At 49.2% G+C, this 26,211-nt stretch overlaps 1 protein-coding gene across 2 annotated transcripts; it reads right to left on the reverse strand.

Moving 5' to 3' along the window:
* Positions 1-373: 373 nt before the first annotated feature.
* On the reverse strand, positions 374-24,677 carry IL17RA (interleukin 17 receptor A). Of its 2 annotated transcripts, XM_043564703.1 has the most exons (13): positions 24,415-24,676; positions 14,239-14,263; positions 13,108-13,254; positions 12,024-12,136; positions 10,527-10,653; positions 8,896-8,943; positions 8,630-8,793; positions 7,843-7,926; positions 7,396-7,480; positions 6,568-6,579; positions 6,199-6,300; positions 4,208-4,246; positions 374-3,607 (listed from the first exon to the last, which is right to left on the reverse strand). In XM_043564703.1, the coding sequence occupies exons 1-13, from the start codon at positions 24,556-24,558 to the stop codon at positions 2,109-2,111; spliced, it is 2,589 nt and encodes an 862-aa protein (XP_043420638.1). In that variant the 5' UTR covers positions 24,559-24,676; the 3' UTR covers positions 374-2,108. The 2 variants fall into 2 exon arrangements, with proteins under 2 accessions (XP_043420638.1, XP_043420639.1); XM_043564704.1 differs by lacking the exon at positions 6,199-6,300 and having other exon boundaries at positions 24,415-24,677.
* Between the last annotated feature and the right edge of the window lie 1,534 nt (positions 24,678-26,211).

The following is a 26,211-nucleotide window of genomic DNA, read 5'->3' on the forward strand; positions in this document are numbered from 1 at the left end:
CAGGACTTAGTGAACAATGCTAATTGAGGACATTTTAGCCTCAGAGGCCAGCAAAGCTAGAATTCAAGGTTTGTGGGGAATGCAATTCAAATGGGAATGTCTTCTGGGCACCAGCACTACACTGGCTAGGGCCATTCTGCCACCACAGAGAGCCCTGGCTCCAGCAAGGAAGAGCCCACGGTGGTATTCCACACTCTGCACATTTAATGCTTTCTAGAAGCTGGGGAAACACCACAGGCTGGTAGGCATCTGGACCCAGCTTATTGGAGGAGAGATGGAGCCTGAGAGGCTGGCAGCTGGGAGAACTCAGTTCCTTTTCTCCCTTCTCTCTTAGTCTATTAGGGCTGCTTTAACAGAACACCATAGGCTGGGCTGCTTATAAATGCAGAAATTTATTTCTCACAGTTCTAGAGGCTGGCAAGTCCAAGATCAAGGAGCTGGCAGATTGGGTGTCTGGTGAGAGCATGCTTCCTGGTTCACAAACCATCTCGCTGTGCCCTCACGTGGCAGAAGGGAGGAAGTCTGGGGCTCCATCCACGTGACCTCATCACCTGTCCCTCCACAACCGTCACACTGGGGATTAGGTGTCAATGTAAGTATTCTGGAGGTGCACAGACACCTTACCTGGTCCTGCTGTCAGGCTGTGTACGGGCCACACTCTGTCTGGGACTTAGGCCTGATGCCGCTGCCACTATGAGGTGAAATCGCACCACTGGAAAGGACTCTACAGTTAGGAACTCTTGACCCATAGTAACATGGAACTCAAAGTAACTACCCAGAATTCTAACCAGAGTTAACACATTTATTCATTCTTTTATTGATAATCTTCCTTTTGTGCACACATATGCATGGGTGTGGCATACACACAGGTAACCTGTGATACTTGGTTTCCCATTACGTGCCAGAATCCTCACCCCTTCACTGAAGCTTGAAGCTGTGACTCCATTCCAGAGGCAGATGGCATCCCAGTGTGCTTGCCAGGACCCCAGAGGGACAAAGCCTTCAGTTTCTCCAAAGGAGGCACTTTCAGGAAACACTTCTTCAAACACTGGGCCTTAGCATCTCTCCTCTTTGAACCAACTCAGACTTTTAAAGACAGAGTGGTACACTTTCCTCTCTCCTCAAAGAGGCCTGCTTCTGCCAGCCCTCTAACTCCTGCCCTGCCCCTCTCTGCCCACCCTGATGTGAGGTCCGTATCTCATACTCAGTCTTGGGCGCCCAGCTCTGGTGCTTCCTGTGCTCATGGGGGGCAAGAGGTGTGCGGATGGGGGGCTGCTGCCCAGGGGCCCGCTCACGCAGTCCCTAAAGACCCTGTCTTTGAGTGCCAAAACAGGGGCTCAGGATTTCAGACTTTTCTCCCCGTTGAATGCTGTTAGGTTTCATACCACACATTTCCATCCTGTCTCTTCTCAAAACTGAGCTGAGGTGGCTTTCAGGTATGTCTGGTCCTCAGCCTCCTTCTCTGCAGAGCAGCAGCTTCCCATATCAAAGGAATCCCAGGCCACAGGGCTGATGTCCCAAACCCCAGCCTAGCCCACATGCCTTCTCCAACTGGGGCTCTAGCTGCCTCTCCACCACTTCTCTTACTGCTCCAGCCCTCACCCCACCTGCTGCCTTCTGCAACCACAGTGTCTTGGCCCAGGTTTCCCTTCTTTGTATTTTCACAGCCCTGGGCAGACCTCTACAATGGCCTTACTTCGCTCATGACCATCCTGTTTGCTAATCTGTTGCTCTCACTAGATATTAAGCCCCTCCGTGGCCGGGGCCAGTATCTCCTGCAATTTACCTTTGTATCTCAGATGCCTGGCACATAAGAGGTGCAAGATAAATGCTGAATGAATGAAAGAATTAACGAATGAATGAATGGTGGAGACTCAAGGACACTTTGTCACTAGCTCCTGGGAATGGGCTGTGGATTCTTGTGGGGAAGAGACATCATGACCAGAGGGTCAGAGAAAGAAAATTAAGGGGGATGCCCAGGGATCAAGAGGTTAACACTTCAAAGGCAAACATTTCACACACGGACATATGTATACATACAGACACTCATGTGCACACTTGTGTACATACACGCACCCTTCTCCCAACACTTGGGGTCTAAGGAGGCCCTATGGCATCTCGGGCTCCACACCGTCCCAGCCAGAGTTCTTCTGAAGCTCTTGGAAGAAAAGTTGCCGCTGGAGGCTTCTCAGGCTCTCTAGGTCCTCAGGCGAGAGCTGCTTGGCCGACCTCCCCAGGTCCTGCTTTTCTCCCTCCTCCTCCATTTCCAGGAGTCCTTCAGGGGGCTGCGGGGAGCTCCTGGAGATGTAGCCCTGGTCGGACTGCACTGACTGTCGCTGCCCATCCTCACAGGGAGCGTACAGGTCTTTGAGGGCTGCTGCGGCGCTCTCCCAGCCCTCCTGGTCCTGGCATCCCAGACTCTGTTGGAAGAGTGAGAACATCAAGCCTTCGAGCTGTTCCCTCACATCTTCCGGGAGGTGGCTGGGCGATGCCCTAGGCGTGCTGCAGAGGGGCGGGTCCTCTGAGTCCACGGGGAAGAGGATGCTGTTCCGCCGAGGGCCGTGGCCCTCTAACAGTGGCCAGGCCTCATCTCCCTCTACCACGGCCAAGCGGCTGGCTGTGCTGCTCCCGGTGGCTTGAGGGACAGGCTGTACTGCCTGAGTTGGAGGCGCCTCCTCCACAGGGAGCACCTCTTTCTGGAGCGTCAGGGCTGCCAGCTCTCCCTGGGGCTGAACTTGAGGTTCCAGCCGGGACATTACCCTTCCTTCCTCACAGACGCGCAGATCGAGCACCAGGCAGCCCTCAGAGGCAGGTTCCTGCACCAGGGGCTTTTGCTTGATGATCCCTCCTCCCGGTGGCAGCAGCGGCTCTTCAAACACCTCTTCATCCAGGGATGGGAGGTCCTGGTCCTCTGCGGAGCAAAGGTTCTCGCGCTCGAACCAGTCAGGGCACTGAGCCTGCCACTCCCGGAACCTCTCCACGGCCTCCTTCAGCAGCCAGCCACTGGGGTTCCGCAGGTAGTTCTCACCCGTGAGCTCCCCAACGCGGTGCATCCGGCCGGGTTCAAACATCTCCAGGTCCTGGATTCGGAAGTAAACTTCCTCAAATTTGTCCATGAGTGGGTACCTGGGAGTGATGTTGAAGAGGTCAGGAATATCACTCTCACTGCTGATGTCACGGAAGTAGCAGACAATGTAGGTGCCGAAGCAGGCTGGCTTCTTAAAGTCTGGCAGGATCATGTTCATGGCCGCTGTGAAGAGGTCACCCCCGGGCTTCCAGCAGTCACACCGAAGCTGGACAGCAGGCTCCTCCCAGCCGAGGATGGCCTGCCACTTGGCGCGGGTGCCTCGGGAGCACAGGATGATGATCTTGGAGTTGGTCTCTACCATTTCCTGCTTCTGGCGGCCCACCCAGGTCATGATCCCCACCTCTGAGATGACCTGCTCCTGCAGCAGGTCGAGGGCCACTTCGGTGCCACAGACGGTGAGCAGGAACTGGGCGAACTTTAGGACCACATCCACGTAGAGGGGGTGGTCAGCTGAGTAGACGATCCAGACCTTCCTGGGCTTCAGGGGTGGGGGCGTCAGGCTGCTCTTGGGCAGGACATCTGAGGGAAACAAGGAAAACCAGGCCCACAGGTTCAGGTGTGCATCTGCAATGATCCTCAAACCACAGGCCAGGGGCAGAACTCCTAATGGGTCAGGTCAGGAGTACCCTAGACCAGGAAGAGATTGGCTCCCTAGCCGAAGTAATGCAACTGAGGTCTCTGAATAAGCCAATGTTGCTATTTCGCCCATTTTGGCTGCCTGAAAAGAATCACAATTTGACCCCTTCTGGGACAGTGAATTTCTTTCTCAAGATTCCTATCAGGCCTTTAGCCGATACTTTAAAAAGAAAAAGAGACACAAAGGCCTGTCTATGGAATACAAATATCTGTTATAGGTAGGACCTCTTTTTATAAAAGATGGTCCCTTCCCTTCCTTCTTTGTCCAAGTGATTTAAAAAATGTTATCTTAGCTTTGCTATTTGAGGTCCCCTCTGTGTGGTGGTACTAGGAAGCAGGTCCTCTTACGGGGAGGTCTCCCGAAGGAGCTCAGGAGTTAAAATGCAGAAGGCAACCCACCCATGTCTCTCAAGAGAACCCTCCATCAAGCCTTTGACAGCAAAACACACCAAACAGAGGCCACCCACACCAGGAAATACTGACCTGTACATTTGGTGTCATTCCCGTATTTTTCACGAGACCCTGAAAGAAACAAAAATACACTGGAGCAGCTCTTTTGGAAGAGAAATAGGGACCAATTCACAAGGGCACCTGATGGCATGCTGTCACACCCCTGACACAGAGCAAATGATAAGGGAGGGCAGTTATTAGATGCTTCAGGGCCTTTGCAGGACCCCGTGCTGTGTGGAGTCACTCAGGTGTGAATCCCAGGTCAGCCACGAACAGCTGTGAGATCTGGGAAAGTTACCCATGCCTCAGAAACTCAGTTTCTTCCTCTGTAAAATGGGTCTGTGTGGCACAGATTAAATGAGACTGTATATGTGAAGCGTCTGGCACACTGAACATAGTCAGCAGGGGTCACAAGCACTTGGCAGCACTGACCCAGCAGGGACCCTCAGAGCGGTGACTGGGAGTTCCACCCACGTCCCTCATTGTAGCCCTGGTTCCTCTCCTCTCCACAGCTGGGCTGCTTCTGAGAAACACCCCACTGCAGGGAAAGCCTCTTCCTCAGAAGTGTCCTTGCCAGAGGCTTACAACACATCTCCAGAAGTAGCCCCCACCAGGCCGGTTTACAACATTTCCTCCTACTATTTTTGAGGTGAGGAAGAGAAACAACATTCTTAAGCAACTGTTCCCCCTGAGCTACAAAGAGGGAAGCTGTGGTGCAGGAGTCGGCTCCCCAGTGACATGGCAGGGAGAACGGAACCCCCGATGCCCAAGGAAGACATGCAGAACCTTCATTTCAATCCCCACCTTTTGGGCCCTTTCCCAGAACTACCAGAAGATAGTTAAATGAGTGAACTTTCCTTCATGTCTTCTTCATGTGTCCTTTCGTGTCAGTGTGGCATGGGGCACTTCAGTAAAAGGTCAGAAGTGCAACAACAGAAATGAAGCAAAAGCCTCTCTGGTGTCTGTAGGGAGCTTTACAGTTTATAAAGTGTTCGCAGAGATGTTAACTTATTTGACCCTCCCAACAATCCTGTGGAGAAGAGCTCTCTCACTGGGTCTTCCAGTGCCTGGTCTGGCGTTCTTCCCATCACACAATAAATAATAATTAATAAAACCTACTCCTGACGAGATTTGAATGTGTGGAAACAGCTCCCAGACTACTGAAGGAAGGGCCCGGGCCCAATGTGGAGGGGGTGGGGGGTGGGGTGGCAGGGAAAGGCTGAGCCCCTAGGCTAAAGGCCCTTGTTCTCTCCTGCTCAGAACTTGGCCAGATCATTCAATCCTCACACACCCCTGAGGGGGAGGTGTTATCCCATTTTACGGAACAGAAGATCAAATCTAGGGTTTGTTAAGCAATTTGCCTATGCCTGCAAAGCAGGGAGGCAGAGCTGGGACCCACACCTGTACGTTCTGGGTCTACCCAGAGCCTTCTTTTCACACCATGCTGCCCCTTCACCATTCTCCCTGACCTAGGATGTACAAGTCTGGGGGCTGCAGGATGGAGTCATTCAGGTTCTCCCACCTGCCTGGCTGATCATGTCTGATGCAGGGAAATTCTACCCTAGCTCCTTCCATCCAGTTTGCTTTAATGGTATTAATTTTAGTAGCAATAAATATAATTATAGCTAACATATGTTGAGCAAATATGTGCCAGGCTCTATGCTAAGAATTCATATATAAACATTATTTCATGTCATCCTTATATTTGTTTTACGATGTGGGTATCTTTATAAATTCCACTTTATAAAAGAGGAACCTGAGGCTCAGAGAATTAAGTAATCTGCCCAGGTAGTAAGTGGTGGAGCTGGTATTTGAGCCCAGGGCAGCCTTCCTGCAGGCTGAGTTCTTGACAACTGAGCTTGGTGTGGCCTAAAAGAGGCAAGTTCTGTTCTTCAGGCTGGGGTTGAAGGGTGCCCTCCTAGTACAGCCTTACAGAGACTGCAGCAGAAAGAAGGGGACATAGGAATAAAGAGAGGAATAGAGGGGAAAACCCCATGACCCACCCCCACAGCCCCTGCCCTTACTGGGTAGCCTCCAGGTCATGCAGATGATCAGCAGGATGACGGAACCCACCAGCAGGATGGAGATGCCCGTGATGAACCCGTACACCCACAGGGGTATATAGTCTGTGGTAAGCAGAACAGCATGAGTGATGTAGCAGAGGGGGTCTGCTATGCCAGCCCTGAGCTCCCCCAGCCCCTGGGCCCAGCCCCTGGGCTGTCCACTCTGGCCTGCACCATGACACGGTGATGATCTCCACCCCTGGGCTGGCCTCTTGGTTCAGCCTTGTCTGCCTGGCTCCATCCAAGGCTCAGTCAGGGACGTCTCACGTGGCCCCTGGGAATGGCCCCTGCGGACTCCTACAGCGCTACGGGAAGGAGAGTGGGGCTTACCTGTGATTGAGACTGCAGTGAGAACAAAGGGAAAACAGTATTCTTAGTTATTAGCAGTGACCACAAGAACCATCACTGCCCCCACTGAGGGCCTGGCAGTGACCTCGGCCCTGCACTAGCACTCCAAATGCCCGGTAAACTGAGTGAAAATATCCACATGGAACACCCAAGTTGTCGGTCTATTAAGAGATGACCCAACTCTCAACCGGGAGGCTAGGTTCTCCTCCAGGCCAATGCAATGTCTGCTGCTTTCTGGTCTGCATTTGGCTGTAGCCACATGCTAGGGGGTGGGTGGCTTATGAGTGGGAAGTTGGCAGCGGTGCAGGGGGAGGGAACAGGCTGCCGAGCTTCTGGCCCTCGGGCCAGAAGCCGAAGCTCCACCACTTCCTTTGTGTGTGATCTTGGACAAGTTACTGAACATCTCTGTGCCTCTATTTCCTCATCTATGAGCCTGCGGAAAGGACCTTCTGCTTCACAGTATGAAGAGTCACAATTTGTGAGGACTGAAAGTGGACATGGTAAAACACTTCATTCAGTACATGGTCCATAACTGTAACTCTCTGACAGTAACAATTCCTGTTTTTTTCAGTCTCAAAAGTTGAAGATCAGAAAGGTTAAGTATTTTGCCCACGGCTACATAGCTAATGAAAGGCAGTCAGGAGTCCAACCCAGGAGTGTCTTTAGAGCCCCACATTGCAGGCCTGAGTAACTCTAAGTAAAATTAAACTCCGCCCCCACCCTTAGAACCAGGTCAGGGTTCAGCTCAAGGTGTTGACTTCATTCACACTCACCCCCTAAAATACCCCAGAGCAGCCATAAACTTCCTACCTGGAGGATCTGGAATTTCCGGGCAGGGTACAGTTATGGAGTGTCTGAGGCAGTCGTTTAGACAGCTACTGAAGAAGGGCTGGATCTGTGAGAGCAGAGAGAGGGATCCTGAGATGCTGGGGAGACTTGGGGTCCTCTACTAATGCTTTCTCGCCAGCAGGCTATTTGAGGACACACACCTGGCTGGTTGCTCCAGGACCTCCCTGTGCTGTCGGACAGATCGCCCATCAGCTACAGGGGCCAAAGAAGCCCGGCCAGGTGAATCTGGGAGAAAGGGCTGGGGAAGGTGGACATGATGTCTCACCAGGCAGGGAGGCCCAGTGGGGCACGGTGCCAGGTCCTCAGAGAGAGCACGAGTCCCTGAGCCGCCCTCCTTTCCTAGTCTGCCCTTCTAGGAGTGCTACCTGTGCATGTGCTCCCACACCTGTGCACACTACACTCACTCACCTGTACTCGGTGGCGGCAGCACCAATTAGAATCTGACAGGGTGAGCGTGACATTGGACCGCTGGCGGGAGTCCTGGTACGCAGGCTGTAGGGAGAGGAGAGGACGGGTGAGAAAGTGCTGCAGGTGGCTGCTGAGAACGCTGGCATCGCTGTCCACTGTGCCCCATAGGAAGGCCACACACACAAATGCTTCTTGGGTTTCTGTTCCAGGAAAGGCTATGTTTCCCTAGGGCAACTGGTTCATTGTTAATTCGTGAACACATCTAGTAACTGGAATTTCTCTTTGCTTTGGCTGCTGGCATCGTGGGGACAATCTGTGTTCATAACCAACGGCCTGACACACATTTTCAGTAGTAACTGCACCCTGGTTCCATCTTACTTCCTCATCTTTATTTCCCCTTTGTCTTAATACCCACATTTAAAAATATTCAGATCCTTTTTGGAATAGGTGGAAAACAACAACAACAACAAAAAGAACAGAGGACACTGTGGGGAAGGAAGAGCTAAAAGGACCGGGGAGGTGAGCAGGGCAGAGATCAATGACATTTCTATCAACTGCAGAATCAACTATAAGAGACAAAGGAAAGATCAACCACAGAACTGATTCTACATCAACCACGTATCAGAAGGAAAGAAAAAAAACAGATGCGCAGGATTGGGGTTGACTAAGCATGGTACTGAGCGCTGGGCTTCTGGCAAAGGTTCTGTCCTGACAGTGGAGGGAGACTTGAGGCTGAGGGAGGCAGCATGGTACTACACTGGAGGGGTCAGGACAGTGGCAACATTACCTCGGGCACCATCAGTGTGTGCTGGAAGCAGCTGTGGTTCTCCGTGTGTGGAAAACTTGTCAGCAGGATCTGGTAATGGGTAGATTCATTCCACAGGGTGAAGCTCACCCACAGCTGGCGGGCCTCCAGGGTCTCCACGGTGATGTTGGGGTCCCACAGGCTGCCTGGTCAGGGCGCAGACACAGGCTGGGAGTGAGGGGAGGGCATGTGTGCGTGTGTATGCTCCTGGGCAAAGCTCCCCCAGCAAGACCGCCAGGTGTGGTTACCTGAGCCCACGCATGGTGTGATCATCTTCATCCTGGGGTCTTCGCAGCCTATCAACCCAGAAAAAGGTGAAACAACTAAGCCTCTGCCTTAGAAAGTTTGCTCTTCCAGACACCCGACACCAGGGATACAACCTGTTTCCTTCTGGGGAGGCTTCAAAGATGGGCCCTTCAAAGCCAGTTCCCAGACAGCACTGCTGCCATTAGCCAGAGGACCCACAGAACTGGGGGCTGACCTGGTTGTCTCCTCCTTCCTCTCTCAGGGAACCTTCCAGACTCAACTGTACTCCTCCTGAGCTTGCTCTGAGTGACCCAAGAATCTCAGCCCACTCCGGATCCTCCTCCCACCTCCAGCTTTCTCTGTGGGTTGCCTCTGACTCTTGACAGGGGCAGAAACATTTTGTTCCTCCACAGCAGTGTTTCTCGAACTTTCCTGTGCATCATCATGGGTAGTTTCTGATTTAGTCAGGTCTGGGGTGGGTCCTGAAAATTTGTACTTCTAACAAGCTCCCAGGTAATTTGATGATGCCACTGGCCCAGGGATTGCCTTGAGGACCACTGCTTCAGAAACATCTTCCTAACCTCCCTTCCCCAATGGCATTGACTGTATCATTTTCACTTTGGTTTAAGAAGACATGTGATAGGTATGAATCTCTGTAGACTGACAGTCACTGAGTCTACTGCAGGAACAAGCGAGGGGACTGGGGGGATTCACACATTTGACAAGCACTTACTGAGCACCCAATCTGTGCCAGGCACTGTTTTAGACAGTGGTGAATAAGATAGAGTCCCTGCCCTCTGGAGAGCACATTCCAGTAGAAAAGACCAATGAAAACAAACAGCATAATGTAACATCACAAATATAGGGTGATAGTATGTCAGGGAGTGATGGGTAACATGAAGAAAAATAAAGCAGGGTAAGCAGATCGTGTGTGTGTATGTGTGTGTGTGCATGTGCCCATGTGGAGTGCTCTAGGAATGGAGAAGACTGTCATCATCCTTAACAAGCACTTCCTGATGACCTACTATATGCAAGGCACTGTGTGGTTCTGGAGATTGTGCAGACCCTGAGCAAGCCCCAGACCCTGTCCTCAAGGGGGCTGGGTTTCCATATGTAGTTGGCTTTGAACAATGAGAAATGTTGTAGGTTGTGGCTGAGATTCTGGGGAGGACAGAGAAATAGATGGTGCACACACATTAAAGGTTTAGAAGATAAACCCAGCAGTCTTCTTAGGCAGGATGGATTAGTGGGGGAAGAGGAGACGGTATCACACATGGGATGGTGGTGGATAAATGCAGGTAGGATGTGGGGTAAAAAGTGAAGAATCAGGTGGGGACAAGTGGGGAATGAAAAAGAAAAAGGTGCAGAGCAAGGTGACGAGAGCTGGAACCAGACTAGAAGCAGGAGTTAAAACTCTCTCAAGAGTGGCTTGTCCTTCTGACCCTTCAGGGGGAGGGAGTTGGGGAGTTGGGCAGGAGCTCCCCAACTGTGGCATCTGTTTATTCCGTAGGTATCACATGCTGTAATGGCAGTCACAGTCCAGCTGAGCAGGGAGGCTGATGTCTGAGCCACCTGCTGGTTTCTTCTCCAAGAGCTGAGTGGTGAAAGGAATGGCTTGGGAGGGCGCTCTTACCAGGTACGGGAAAGTTCCTGGACTGGTGGTTTGGGTCACCATCAGGGATGGGTTTGGGCAGGTGGTGAACAGTCACCTCATACTCCTGGCCAGGTTCTACCACAAAGTGGCTGAAGGTAAAATGCCACTGAAAAGAGGGAGGAAGGGGAGGTTGGAAAGGTCACATACACACTTCTCACCGAGAGAACTCCAAGCCCACCCGCCCTCAAAAGATCAGTGAAATGGGAGAAGAAAACAACCACCAAAGCAAGATCCCAAATCAGAGGGAGGCATTTCTTTGTTCTTTGTTTCTTCTGGTCTTTGCTGCCTATTTTAAAAAAGTCTGGCCCCTCATCAGTAGACTGTAGTGTCATATGCCAGAGAATCTGGGGAAAGCCAAAATAGTCCTCCTCCATCGTGAGCCCTCTCAAACTCCAGAACTACAGCGTAAGGGAGCCAGGGAGCTGAGCCAGAGGACTTGGGGCTATTGGGAGATTTAGCACACAAGAGGCAGTTCTATGCCTTTGCCTATTTTGGGCTTTTCATATGAATGGAATCATTCAATATGTGAAAAAACAAAAAAACAAAAAAACCAAGAGGCAGCTAAATACCATTTGTTAAATGACTCTTCCTCCTTAAGGGAAAACCAGGGATCTCTTGAGAATGTTCTGGAGCAGGAAAGTGCAGAGGGAGGGTTACAGATCCCCACTGAGTCTGCATCTGTAGGCACCTTTGTTGTACAGGTAACAGAAGGTGTGCAGATATTTTTTTTCTGGATGGTGCAGATGATGTGCATTGATTCCACCTCTCATTCTAACTATCCTGGTGGTGGACAGAGGTTGGTGGTGGTGGGGCGGTTTGCTTCTAACTTGATCTAGGCACGTGGTCCTCACCATCCACCTGGCAGTCAAGTTTGAGGGTCCTAATTACATACAGGAGAAGGGATCTGTCTTGGCTGCTTGTAGTTGTGGGGGATCTGCAAACAGGTACTTTTGCAGATTTCAACCAGCAGTTTGCACACTGGAGCTTACACCAGAATCACTGGGCAGGCTTGTTCAACACCGATTGCTGGGCCCCGCCCTTATAGTTTGATTCTGGAAGACTGGAGTGGGGCCCTAGATTCTGCATTTCTGACTGGTTCCCAGGTCATGCGGATGCTGCCAAGGACCATACTTTAAGCAAACTAAATGAGAATGAACATTTTACCATCGGGCAGTGAGCAGCCAAATAAACGGAAACCGCTGCAGAACTCACTGGCTTGTGCCCCAGCCACAGTGGTTCTCTAGGCTGGGCAAAGCTGTTTCTTCCTGGAGGCAGGCCCCAGTTTATCTGGTTACAAAGAAAGAGAGCAGGAGGTGGGGCCGTGGAAGTCCTTCCCATTCAACTCTTTTTACAATGAACATCTAGTTACAGTTGGAAGCAAAAGCCAGGTGGGTATGTCTGGGAAGTCTTCAGAAACATGTTCTGTTCCTCACTGTCACCAGAGGAACACAATCCACTCTGGAGCCAGACACTTACCCGCTTATGATGATGCTTCAGTCTGGTCAGAAACTCAAACTTGACACACAAACGTTCATTGGTGTTCAGCTGCAGGACAGACAACTCTGCACCCTCCAGGTAGAGGATGCTGGCTGCAGGCCAGAGGGAGGAGAGGAGACAAACAGATGTAGATCAACAAACACAAACCGCGGGGTGTGGTGCTTCCCCATCTGTTATGCTTACTCACTCTTAAAAGAAAATCTGCACATTGTACCTAACCCTCCACTTCCTGTTACTTTTTGCTTGCTCTTGGGCCTGAGTTAGCCTCCTGCCTTGCTGACAATTACCTCCCAGCTGGGCAAGGACAAATGAAACTTTATACTGGGCTAGAGGCAAAGGCTGTGCAAATTTGTGGCTGGGATGTTGGCAACATGGCACGGGTGTCACACATGGCTGTCCCAATCCTTGGATAGGCTGGGGCAGGCACCAGAGGCTGGAGACTTATAAAGAGGATAACCTCCCCCAGGCCCTGGTCACAAATGTGGGGCTGGCTCTTGTTCTGTCATACAACTCTCTATCCCTGGAGAAGGTTTTTTGGGGGAAGGGTGTTGTTTTAAAAAATGCCAACTCCTAGGAGCAGCTGGCTGGCTCAGTCAGAAGAGCATGTGACTATTGATCTTGGTTGGGGTTGTGAGTTTGAGCCCCATGTTAAGTATAGCAGAGATTACAAAAAAAAAAAAAAAAAAAAAAAAAAAAAGCCAGCCCCTAAATTAAGAGGAAAAGCAGGCTGGCAAATGTGTTACCATTTTCCAATAGATATTTGGTATTGCAGTCAGAGAATTAACCATTTGACTTCCTTTTCCAGGGTGATAAGGATTTTAGGCTGAAGGAAGGATGGTGGGTTGAGAAGATACCATCATTGGTTAATATCTAAAATGCTGAAGAAGTATTCATGTATTGCATGAAATGATAGAGCCTTTCAGCATGAAATCTGGGCCCTCATGTCTGAGCATAGGACTGGGAACCCAATTCTGAGTCTGGTGGGAGAGCCGTATGGTCTAGTCTGTGGATTCACCTGGAGGTAGGTAGAATCTCCCAGGCAGAATCTGACATGTCCACTCACCATCTGTCTGCAGGGTCCATCTGATGCCAGCTACAGGCAGTAGGTCTCCATGCTGGGTCTGGACAAAGTCCAGGTGGACCTGGACATCCTTTGGGGATGAAGGGGTCAGATTTCGAAGGTGGATCCAGCTGTCATCCAGGCAGGTACCTGGAGCCAGAAAAAGCAAAAATTAGAGACCTCCATGTTCTGCAAGAACCTGAAGAAACTGCAAAAGAATGAGGCATGCAGGTAAGATGCGCCAGCAGTGGCTCCAAAGAGCTAGATCTTAAACGCTCAGGGGCCTGCGACCCTTAGCTGGGTTCTTGGCTTCACCACACTGCCCCCACCCCTTTCCAGCTTGTCTGGGTCGCTGCAAATCTCTGAAGCCTAAAGGGCATGTTAAGAGAGAAGACAAAGCATGAAACTTGGTTTTGAGATAAAGCAGTGAAATGGGAGTACAGGAAGGATGGGGTAGTGATAAAAGTTGATTCATTTTATATGCCAGGGGTCTCTAATTAGCACAGACACTTGAAGTATGTGCCTCCTTCTTTTTTTTTTTTTTTATTTTTAAAAAAATTTTTTTTTTTCAACGTTTATTTATTTTTGGGACAGAGAGAGACAGAGCATGAACAGGGGAGGGGCAGAGAGAGAGGGAGACACAGAATCGGAAACAGGCTCCAGGCTCTGAGCCATCAGCCCAGAGCCCGACGCGGGGCTCGAACTCACGGACCCCGCGAGATCGTGACCTGGCTGAAGTCAGACGCTTAACCGACTGCGCCACCCAGGCGCCCCTGTGCCTCCTTCTTGAAATAAAACACAAAACAGGACCAACACCACAGATGTCTCTCACCTGACAGTGACAAGCTCTGGCAAATCAAATCGTATTATAGATACACCAGGGCAGCACCCCAGATAATATTTTCAAAACCCAAATGACAATTCTGATTCTCACTTTTGGACTTTTGCATAATGGATATTCTTGACAGGAAGCACAGGTACACACATCCTGGATTCCCAAGGGCACTTCCTGCTGAGGGCTGTATCCCTTATCCCAAAACAAAGTGGACTGGCAGCACTCTTGTCGGAGATCAGCATGGGGTTAGCATTTTATTAACAAGGCAATGACAAGACTAACAAAAACAGATGACTTACTATTCTTGACTACGCAGTTTAGCCCCTGTGGAAAAAAAGAAGGAGGTAATTACAGCTGTGAAAGAATGGTAGTTCACCAGCCAGGCTCCCCATGCTTCCCTTGGCTCCTTCTCAAGGATAAAATGTACACAGCCACCCACTCCCACTTCAGGCCGCTCCTGGGGCAGGGAACCATATTCTCCTCACACTTCTCTTATCCTGCACTCCTATCCTTGGATAGGAGAAACAGGATGGCGGTGGGTACAGTGGCTGGCAAAACAGAAAGGGCATTTTCTGAGTAACTGGTAACAGCCAGGAACTTCCCAATTTTAAAAGACACTGAGAGGGTTCTCTTGGGGCACCCTGCTGAAGAGGCCTCTAAATACCCAGCAACTTCTAGTCTCCATCTGGATAACAGTGCTGTAAGAGGAGGGAACAGAAACTATATCCCTCGTTACAGAATCAGTTATGGAAAATTCACCAAGTCTCTACAAGCTCCTTTAGGTGCCAGATCCTGTTCTGGGTGACTTAGATATATTATTTCACTAACCCTCATACACATATGATTAAGTATTGCCCTCTGCCCTGTTTTATAGATCAGAAGACCTAAGTACAGATATTACCTTATGTCACTTCCCACTTGGCAATCTGTGTTAACTCTCTAACCCAGAGGAGCTCTGGAGAGCCGAATTTAGAAGCCTCAATTACAAACAATAGGAGATGTGATTACTGGGCTTGAGTTTGGCCAGCTGACTCTACTTTGGAAGACACACACACATCCCTGGAGCTCAGCCACCTTCCCACCACTTACCAGCTAAGTGACTTTAGGCAAGATATCAAACATTGCCAGGCCCTGATTTCTTCAATAAAATCAGAATACCCATAACACTAACTTCACAGCATTGTTGAAAATCAAATGACACAAATATAAAGATCATGGGGCAGGGGGTGGGCTGGTGGTGATGGTGGTGTAGGTTTAAGGAAGCCCCTTACTTTCCACTTCTAATATATCTCTATTACAAAAAATTTCAAACAGCAGAAATGTATTTGTGTATTAATGATGCAATTAAATAAAGTAATACAGTGCTCCTGGACTGTTAAACAGGCAGCTTACTAGAAGCCCTAAGAAAATCGTCATGAGGAATTTTGTTGGCTGTAGTGCCCAGCGAACTATGTCATTGCCTGCTAAATGAGACAATATTTGTCCAGTGTTGGGCACATAATAGTTGCTCTTTAATTACTGGCTGCCCTTCCTTGGAGCTTGGCATATAGTAAGCACTCAAAAAATGGAAGCTATTATTATTATGGTGATCTCCATGTATTCAGATTTGGCAGTGGAGCAAAGGAAGAACTCAGGCACAGTTGTTTCTAGTTATCTAAACTGGCAAAATGGACCAATCATGGCTTGTGGGACAGAAAGTTGGATGTCGAAGCAGATCAGAAATACGATTTTTGATTTTCGGGACAACACCGAAATTTGGTATATGTGTGTAAATAGGGTGTTGGGGTCAGCACCCACCTTTTTCTGTAAAGGGAGCAGAGAGCACCTAGGTGGCTCAGTCAGTTAAGCGTTGGACTCTTGATTTTGGCTCAGGTCAGGATCTCATGGGTTCCTGAGTCTGAGCGCTGCATCAGGCTCTATGCAGGGCCTGCCTGGGATTCTCTCTCTCTCTCTCTCTCTGCCCACCTCCCCCTACCCGGCCCCTGCTTGTGCTGGCACATGCACTATCTCTCCCTCTCAAAATAAATAAACTTAAAAAAAAAAAAAAAGCAGAGAGACAGGGCTAAAGATGGGAGGGGTAAGATGCTGTGCCACCAGGGTTCACTCATAAAGTGGATACAGGGATGATATACTTGAGCATGCTCCAGGATTGACTTCAAGCACACCATTTCATCCATACCTGGGCATCTGGGACACCAGTTCATGAGCCCATGGTGTCCAGATTTTCTGTAGCCTGTCCAGCTCCTGGTGATGAGTTATCATTACCCAGGGCCATCAAAACCCTGCTAGGCTCTCCCCACATATTCAACAAAATCTACTAGCTGTCTGCTCACTCTAGTGTCACTCTGTTTCCTGGCTGGTGAGGAGATTACCTCCCAAGCACAAGCTCATTTCTCCGTCCACCGGAAACTCCTAGGACCAGGGCATAGCTGAAATCAAGAGTCAGATGCTTAACTGACTGAGCCACCCAGGTACCCCTAATTTATCAAGTTTTAGAATTATCTTTGTGCTATCTTTAAAAATTGGGTAACTTATCCTTTTGTTCTGTGGTATTGAATGCCCATCAATAGGGAATGGCTGAATAATGTGAGATCTAGTTTAAATCTCACTATCCATCAAGACAAATGGTTGGATAGACTGCTCTCCACTATGGAATATTATGTAAATACTAAAGAGAATTAGTTACATAGAAATCGACTGACCTGGAGTGATGGCTAAGATGTGTTGATGAGTGAGAAGAATAAGTTGCAAAGAACTTTTTATCATATGACCCAATTTTCTATAGAAACAAGTGATGAAAAAACCCTTCCCATATATTTACATGTGTTTGAATATGATTGTATGAGCATATGAAAATATGTGGACAGATATATAGCAGGCTGTTAACACACTGGCTACTGTAAAGGGATGGAAGCAGAAGAGATGGAGAGAGGGAAGATAAAGGGGAAAAGATTTAAACAGAAGAAAAAAATGTGCATATAAGTGAAATATAGAAAATAGAAATATAGAAAAATAAATTCCATTAGAAGTTGTGGCATGTTGATCATGTACATATATCTTTTCCCCTTCCCCATATGAAAATTCTAGGAAAGGGAAAATTTTATAAATTTTCAAGGACAAAGAGGAAACACCAGTGGACAAAAGAGGTGAATACATTTTTAAAAGCCAAAGAGGAAGGAGGAGTAGACGACTGGCTCAGGCCAAGTGGAGGAACTTGCATCTGAGTTCCTTGCTGCAGAAGGAAATGAGACAAGAAAGAAGCCAATGGCTCATCAGAATCTTTTAAAGAACCAGGTCTTAAAGGTATCAGGTATCTGGGGAGGTAGTATAAACAAAGGAACTGAAGGGGGTGTGGTAAAGTGAAGGTCTACATAGAGAATGTTGGGAACTTCAGCCTCTTTTTCCCTGCTCTGATTTCAGAACGCTGGCAGCCAACCCCTGGGAAAGGACCTCCAGATGCTGACATTAAAGAGTCCACTGATAGACAGGGCAAGTTCATCATTAGCTTGACCCACTATATTAAAGTCTGATGACCAATAAGCCCTATCTATACAGAGTATGTAATCAGCTTTTTAGGACCTCATTCTTTAAAAAAAATTTTTTAATTAAGTTTTTCATTTTAATTCCAGTATAGTTAACATACAGTGTTATATTAGTTTCAGATGTACAATATCATGACTCAACACTTCCATACGTTACTCAGTGCTCATCATGATTAGGACCTCATTCTTAAAATATTCTCAGACAGCCAAAGAGTATCAGATACTTAAGAAGGGTTTCCTGCATGAGAAATAGATCAAAACATACAAATTAAAAAAAAATACTCTTGAAGGGAATAAGACAATGGTAGGAACAGAATAAAATTAAAACTAACAAAATTATAATACTTTCAAAGAGATAAGAGAGGACAAGGACAGGATACTGTGGTAAAATGAGCAAGCTGGGAATAAAAATGAACCTTGGAAATAAAAAACTCCATAGAAGAGTTGGGCTACAAAATTCAGGAAATTTCTCTGAAAGTAGAATAAGCACAATCAGAAATCAGAGAAAATATGTGAATATTTAGGAATCAATTCAGGAAATCAAAGTATGATTAACTGGATTTCCCAAAGACTGTTATACTGGAAACAGAGGGGAAAAAATTAAAAAGCAGAAAAATCCACTCCAGAACTAAAGGATACATATTTCCAAATTAAAAACATTCATTGAATGGCCTGAAAAAAAGGCCCAGACCAAGGCCCCACTTCATGAAACTTTTGGAATAGCAGGAATAAAAAAGAAGATCCTAAGTGTTTCCAGAGGGGGAAAAAATAGGTACCATACAGTCAGGAAGGCATTGGCTTTCTTAGCATCTGTACTGTTGGCCAGAAGGCAACAAATCAATGCCTTCAGAATTCTAAGGGAAAATGATCTTTAATCCATGATTTTTATACCCAGCCAAATTAATCAAAAAAGTGTGAGGGCATGTATGTGTATATATTTCCCTCATATCCTTATGCATTTTCTTAGGAAAATGCAGGAGGATATGTTCCAGCAAAATAAGGTAGTTAAGCCCTGAGAAGGAAATCATAGGGTCCAGGACATGGGAACTGTAAACAGGACAGATTATCTAGTATGATAGTTGTGCCGTGGTGCAAGTCCAGGTCCAAGCTGGAGAATGTGGGGTTCCAGGAGGGAGTTCTTTGGGGGATGAGGAAATGAAATTGATGGGATATCTGATGTTTGGGGAAAACAGTATATGACAAATCTGATAGAAAAAACTAGTTATATGGAAAATTATGGAAGATAAAGAATTAAAAGAAATATCATCTCACAGAGGAAAAGAAATTACACCAGAAAATAAATATAATCAAAGGGCACCTATTTGCCTCAGCAGTGAATATTACTTACTTGGTATAAACCCCATGGATTTCATTGAGATTGTGATGTAACTACAATGGGGATACTGGGAGAAGCAGTGGGAGCAGAAGTATAAGAAATTTAAATTTTTATGTTATGAGTCAATAGGTAATATCTAAAATTGACAAGTCAAGAAAAAACAGTGTAAGTACATTTAGAAATGTGGAGGCAAATGCCAGAGGAAAAAAAACACTAGGGGTACCTGGGGGGCTCAGTCAGCTGAACATCCAACTCTTCATTTCGACTTGGGTCATGATCTCATGACCCTAGGATCAAGCCCCACATAAGGTTCTGTGCTAGCATGGAGTTTGCTTAAGATTTTCTCTCTCTCTCCCTCTGCCCCTTCCCTGCCTGTGCTTGTGTGCTCCCACAAGTGCATACATGCACTCTCTCTCTAAAATAAAAACAAAACAAAACAAAACAAAAAACTAAAAGAAGTATATGTGATCATCTCTGGAAAACAGTTTTAGGAAGTGCTGAGGGCTGGGACAGAGATCTGATGTTTTTGGTTTTAAAGGTCTTAGTATAATTTTAAAAGGATCACCATGATATTATACATGCTGCCAAATCAAGCATAGGATTACTACATATTACCTTGATAAGAATTAATTAAAAGACAGACTTTTATTCAGGACATTACTCCAAAGAAAAGAAGGGATTAAACAGTGAGATAAACGGATGAAAACATTAATTTGTTTAGCGGAAGGAATAGCAGACTTTTTCCTTTTAATTTCCATGTAGAATTTCCTTTAGTGTGATGTCTTAAATGATGTAAAAAATGCATTCAGGCTCTTCTCTGAATGCTACTGAGACAGATCTTGTTGTATTCTCCTCCAACAAATCATCCCAAATTTCTTTACTTCAAATGTCCACTTTAAAAAAGATAGTTGGATCAGAATATTATTTATGAGCTACTTGCTTGTGAATGGCATTATGTTAGCCCTCCTGCAGAAATCTGAGAAAGAATGTTGGTGAGGAAGATGGCACTAGTAGCAGCTAACATTTACTGAGTTCTTCTTTTGTGCCAGGCATCATGCTAAGCACTTTATACACATATTTCATTTAATCTTTATAATAGTCCTATGAAGTAAGTACCATTATCCCATTTTTTTAAAAATTTTTTTAACGTTTATTTATTTTTGAGACAGAGAGAGACAGAGCATGAACAGGGGAGGGGCAGAGAGAGAGGGAGACACAGAATCTGAAACAGGCTCCAGGCTCTGAGCTGTCAGCACAGAGACCGACGCGGGGCTCGAACTCACAGACCGCGAGATCATGACCTGAGCCGAAGTCGGACGCTTAACCGACCAAGCCACCCAGGCGCCCCCCATTATCCCATTTAAAAAAATGTTTATTTATTTATTTTTGAGAGAGAGAGAGGCAGACAGAGAATCCCAAGCTGTCAGCACAGAGCCTGATGAAGGGCTTGAACTCACAAACTATAAGATCATGACCTGAGCGGAAACCAAAAGTTGGATGCTTAACTGCTTAACCAACTGAGCCACCCAGGCTCAGTCCCATTTTTACTGATGAAAAAACCGAGGCACAGAGAGGTCAGCTAAGTGGCCCAAGATCCCATAGAGCTAACACTCAAACCCATGTAGTTTTGCTCCAGAATCCTTGCTCATTTTTTTTTAAAGTTTATTTATTTTGAGAGAGACTGAGACAGCACGAGTGGGGGAGGGGCAGAAAGAGGGAGACAGAGAATCCCAAGCAGTCTCCACACTCAGCACGGAGCCTGATGCCGGGCTTGAACCCACGAAACTGTGAAATCACGACCTGAGCAGGAACCAAGAGTCAGACATTTAACTGACTGAGCTACCCAGGCACCCCCAGAATCCATGCTCTTAATCACTGCTATACTGTCTACATTGAAAAAAAAAAAGGGACACCTACAACAGGTAAGCCAGTATTCTCTATCCATAGTGGTAAAGATTAAAAGGAAGAAATTTATTTCACTATGTTTAACTGTGTGCATGTAATGAACATTACCAAGTGCCTGGCAAAGAAAAGCGGGCTCTGAAGCCACATACTGCTCTGATTCTCAGTACAGCACTCAATAGCTGTGTGACCTTTGGCCACTAGCATGTAATCACGCAGCCTGGCAGGTTATTGTGAGTGTGGAATGAAGCTAGCATGTTAGCCCCAGGCAGGGTGCCTGCCACAAAGCTACAGGTGAATGTTAGTGCCCTTGTACCTTCCAAAGCCACAGCGCATGTAGTCTGTTGCTTTCACTCACTCACTCACTCACTCACTCACTCACTCACTCACGTATTATCACATGACCCTGTGAGGGGAGAATCTTTTATAGGCAAGAACATTGGTCCACAGCAGTGGAGTGGACCCAGGGCTACAGAGTGGGTGAGCAGGGAAGCTTGACCCAGAGACCATATCTTCTGACCTGGTGTGTCCTCTTCCCTGCACGGTACTGCCATGTGCTTTTGGCTGCTGGCTGCTATGTGATATCACAGTACCGAGATGGAAGTCTCGCCGTGAGCAGTCAAAGCGAGGAGCTGGGTATGATGGTCAAGGAACCTGTTAACTGTGCTGGTTCCACTGCCAGCAGTGACCCTGACTGCTGGAATGCTTATACCATGTAAAAAACATCCACAGAACACAACTTTTTACGCCAGGAGTGGCCTGGCAACCAGAAGATAAGGGTTAAATCTAACAGTTTTTCTACCACAAGTCAAAACCACAAAGTGCTCAGGAAAAAAAAGAAAAAAAAAAAGAATTTGTAATACAACATACATCCTGTCTCTAAAATCGTGTGTTAACACTCATACTGACCAAATCCAAGTCACTGTCTTTTCTTGAGGGCTTTCCTCTTGGCTAGCAGTCATGGCAAACCTGTGAGAAAGCCCAGGCAGGGGGAAGGGCCAACCAGTAGGCTGCCCAGGGAAATGCAATTACTTATGGTTTCTCCAGTATTGATTTTTGTGGGGAACTCAGAGTCATCTGGGTTTTGAGGTGCTAAACCCAGGAAGCCAGAAATAGTGCTATGCTTGGTGTCAGTTTACCCTTGCTTTTCCCGCAGAGCTAACCATTCATTCATTCATTCATTCATTCAACTTTAATTCCACAAATACTTATCAAGCCCCAAGTCCTGTGCTTGCAGCACAGAACAGGTATGTAGAAGGCTCTACTCTGTCTTGGGAGAGAGTCACTGAGTGAGAACTCCAACCAGGCTTTGGATAGACATTTGTACTCTGGAAAGTGGTACACACTTTGTGATGGTTCATCCAGGTCTTTCATTATGGAAGTGAAGAAACCCAGGTGCAGGTCACCTACGCTGCCTAAGCTTGCAGAGATTCTAAAAGTGAAATCAGGATGTAAATTTAGGTGCTCTGAAGCCAAGTTTTTGTGGTGTCCCCTACCCTCACTATATTGCGTTGTATCCACAAACACCAGTGGAGGCAGAGAAATCTGAAGGGTGTTGTTTCTTTCTTTTTAAAGAGACTAGTCGATGAAGCAGGGAAGCTGTTTGTTCATGGAGATGAGCGGTCTGTGAGCCAAGTGTCTATGTAGAGGCAAGATGGAGGGAAGGCAGAACAGAGGAGATGGCAAACAAATTTGGCCGGTAAGTATCTGTCTCCAGCCCTGTTCCTGACTTTCTTTTTTTTTTTTTTTTTAATTTTTTTTTTCAACGTTTATTTATTTTTGGGACAGAGAGAGACAGAACATGAATGGGGGAGGGACAGAGAGAGAGGGAGACACAGAATCGGAAGCAGGCTCGAGGCTCTGAGCCATCAGCCCAGAGCCAGACGCGGGGCTCGAACTCATGGACCGCGAGATCGTGACCTGGCTGAAGTCGGACGCTTAACCGACTGCGCCACCCAGGCGCCCCTGTTCCTGACTTTCAATAGCTTCCCACTGAGTGATTAAAATCAAACACTTAGTCTAGCTCTTATACCAGGCCATGATGGAGTCCCTACCTCCCTTTCTAGCTTCTTCTCTCACTTTCCTGCCACATTCTCTTGTGCAATCACACAGTTTATCCTGCTCACCCAAGGGCCTGGGCTCAGCCTCTGTCTACCACCTGGACAGCTCCCACTACCCCTCAGGGCTGCCCTAATGTCTTATCTGCCCTGAAGAACATCCCAGCCGGAAAGTTTTTGTTTCCTCTGGAATTCTGTACACTCCTGGTTGCACAAGGAGCCCTTGCTACAGGCTGCCTTGCACCATAGTTAGCACCTTCAAGCCTCTTCCCCATCCTAAACGATTTGAGTCCCTGCACATTAGGGTCCCAGGGGTGTTTCCTCATAGTTTCAGTTCAGAGCAACAGTATCTTGTATTTTGCAGACACCTGGCAAACGGCCATCAGAAAATGAACACGAATTCTCTAGGTACAACAGTTCTATACCAAGTCTGTGGGAAGGATCTGCTGAGCACATGTCCCCTACTTTGCCTAAAAGCGGGACTCACAAGGACATTTCCCAACATTATTCATATAAAAAAAAATTCTTCCAAATCGTCACTCCCTCTCCACTCTCTTTTGGCAAATCCTCCATGACATTAGATAAGGAGACATATCTTTGGTTGTTTCACATCCTCTGACTCAGATACTGGGTCAGAGGTGGTGGAGGGGAGGGACCTGAGGAAACCAGAGAGAAAGTGGAGGAAAGAGACATTTCTGAGGGGAGAAGCTGTGGAGGTGAGCAAGGTGATCTGCTGTTTGTTTTTTTCCCCTTAAGATGGTCCTCCACAGAAGGCCACTACCCGACAGGTGGGTGTGTCACTTTCCGAGGGCACATTGGGGGTACTACTTGACGGGTCCGAACTGGATGAGGGTGGCGCCGGCGGTGGTGGAGGAGCTGGAAGGGCGATGTCTTAATCCTCTCCCCAGTCCTTAGGGCTTCTCGCCCTGGGGAGGTGTTGCCCAGCTGCCCGGAGCCAGCCAGCTGCATTCCGCACAACTGTCCCCGTCCCACCGCTCCGTCCCCTCGGCCCCCGCAGGCTGTCCGGCCTCGAGCACAGGGCTCTAGGACCGCTGGGTCCCTCCTGGGGATAGCGGAGCCGAGATCCGTTGGGGCCCCCAAGCTCCTCAGAGCCTCCCCCTAATCAGGTTGCCGGGGGGCTGGCGGGGCTTCTTTGAGGGAAGCTCCCGAGGTCCGGACGGGTCTCCTGACCTCGGGTCCTGGCCCGCTCCGGCACCGCGGGGATTTGTAGGGCGCACGGCTTGGAGGCCGCTCGGGTCCAGTCCCCACTCCTCCGAAGGGCTCCCCCCGCCTCCCTTTCTAACCGGCCTTGCCCAGCCTCTCCGGCCAGGCCCCGCGCCTCCCTCTCCTTCCCCGAACCGTGGGGCCCCGGCGGCGGCGGCGGCGGCGCTCCCGCCTCCCACACGGGACGCCGGGTCGGGTTGTGCAACACGCACCGCGCGAACTTCTCTCCCGCAAACTCCCTCTTCTCGGTTTCACCCCTCAACTCCCACCAATCCGAGTGTCCTCCGGAGCGCGCCCGCTCCGAGACCCCCAGCCTAGACTTCCCGCCGGCCCGGCCTGGGGCACCTCGTCCGCTACCACCGCCTCTGTCCCTCACCCACGTCCCAGTAACCTCGGGGCGCGTCGGGGTCTCACCTGCTGGGAGCAGACCGGTGCCGGGTAGTCCAGGAGCCGCGGGGAGGCGCGAACCGGGGCCAGCCCGCTCAGGAGCAGGGACAGCAGTAGCCGTCCCAGCAGGGGCCCCGGGACGACTGGTGGCCCGCGGCGCGGAGTCCCCATGGCCCCGCACTGTCGCGGAGAGCTCGCGACCCGGCGGCTGGGGCGCTGCGAGGGACCGGCCCTGGGCTTTCCCTTCCGCCGAGAAGCCCCGAGTCTGCTCGACTTCGCCTGCTTCCGGCTTCCAGCCGCCCAGGGGGCGGGCCGCCGAGGGGCGGGGCTTTGGCCCGACCAGCGCTGCGCTGGGTCCTCCTTCGGCCGTGCGTCCAGGTGCGCGCTCCTCCCCGCGCTCCCGGGGCCTGGGCTTGACTCCTGCGCGCCGGCTTCCCGCCGCCCCGCCCACCGCCTCTCCTAGCTCTCGGCTCCCGCCAGCTTGCAAATTTCATCTCCGCGCTTACCCGCCTGCCGTGGCGCCCGGCTTTAGCTCTTTCCCGCGTTGCCCGCGCCCCTGGTTAGTCTTCTCTGCGTTTTCTTCTCGGTTCCTGGACGTCAGGCCCCAGCTCGAGACTCCAAAGGAGTCCGATCGATTTCTTACTCCCTTCCCCTCTATTCCCACCCCTGGCAGCTCAGTTGTCTGGCTCTGTTCTGACTTTCTTTTTCTCAGTCAAGGGCTGCTGCTGCCGGCTCCGACCCATTTCTCAGTTGGATTCCGGGGGAGGAAGTAGGAGCAGTCATTTCCCACACAGTTGGCGTCGACTCTGGGAGATTGAATTCTTGGGGGGCAGGCACCCGGTTTCGGACCATTCTGCGTGCTCACAGCGCCGAAGACTTCCGTATTTCCCGAGACTTACCCCACGTCCGTTGGAGGACGGCCATCGCGACCACAGCTCCTTAGTCTCCCTCCTGATGACTCGTCCTCTGGAGGAGCGCTGACTGCATGCTTTCCTGTCCGGACTCCCCAGATTATCCAAGTTGGGCCGCGTCTCCCTTCTCCTGACTCCTGCCACTGCCCGACCCGGCTCGTGGCTTCCAGCCTCTGCCTCCCGGATTTCACCCTACCCGCTCCCGGCACATTTGCCTTTCTTAAACTGCATGTCGTATCCCCTTCCTGCGTTTCCCCTACACCCACCTCCCCCGCATTTCTCTCCTGGTCAACTCTAAACGCCTGGCCTGGCCTGGCCTTTGAAGCCCACGGAATCTAGACGCATTTAGCTTTTCCGTGTGTTTCCCACCCACGGACTGGAGCTCCCAAGTCTGGGTCGGTGGATTTTTTCATTGTCTGAAGCAGCCGCCATCCTTTTCTGCTGCTGAGGACCCCTGGCGATTATCTCTGTTAGCCCCACACCCCCAACAGACTGCTGCTCAATTAGGCCTCAAGCATCCTGCTCTCCGAACATCTTTACCCGTTTTTTTTCTTTTTAATGATTATTTATTTTGAGAGAGAGAGAGAGAGAGTGTGAGCATGAGTGGGGGAGGGATGGAGAGAGAGAATCCCAAGCAGGCTGAATGCTCCAAGCTGTCCTGGGGCTTGATTTCAGCAACTGGGAGAACGTGATCTGAGCTGAAACCAAGAGCCCTGGATGCCTAACCAGGCGCCCCTTTACTTGTTCATTTCTGAAAGAATCTTGGAAAATTCTGCATCCTCTCACCCATTTTTCTAAATGTTTATGTTTGAGAGCGCGAGCGCGCCTGAGAGCGGGGGAGGGGCGGGGAGCGGAGGTGGGGGGGAGGGATGGGGAGAGACACAGAATCTGAAGCTGGCTCTAGGCTCTGATC

The sequence above is a fragment of the Prionailurus bengalensis genome, chromosome B4 (genome assembly GCF_016509475.1).
Source record: "Prionailurus bengalensis isolate Pbe53 chromosome B4, Fcat_Pben_1.1_paternal_pri, whole genome shotgun sequence".
Classification (NCBI taxonomy): Eukaryota; Metazoa; Chordata; class Mammalia; order Carnivora; family Felidae; genus Prionailurus; species Prionailurus bengalensis.

Coding starts and splice junctions, on each gene's coding strand:
- IL17RA (XM_043564703.1), bottom strand. CDS start 24,558: ATGGGGACTCCGCGCCGCGGGCCACCAGTCGTCCCGGGGCCCCTGCTG. Junction 8,944..10,526: donor CAGGAACTTTCCCGTACCTG/GTAAGAGCGCCC, acceptor CTGGGTTGATAG/GCTGCGAAGACCCCAGGATG. Junction 7,481..7,842: donor GCTGCCGCCACCGAGTACAG/GTGAGTGAGTGT, acceptor CTGCTCTCACAG/ATCCAGCCCTTCTTCAGTAG.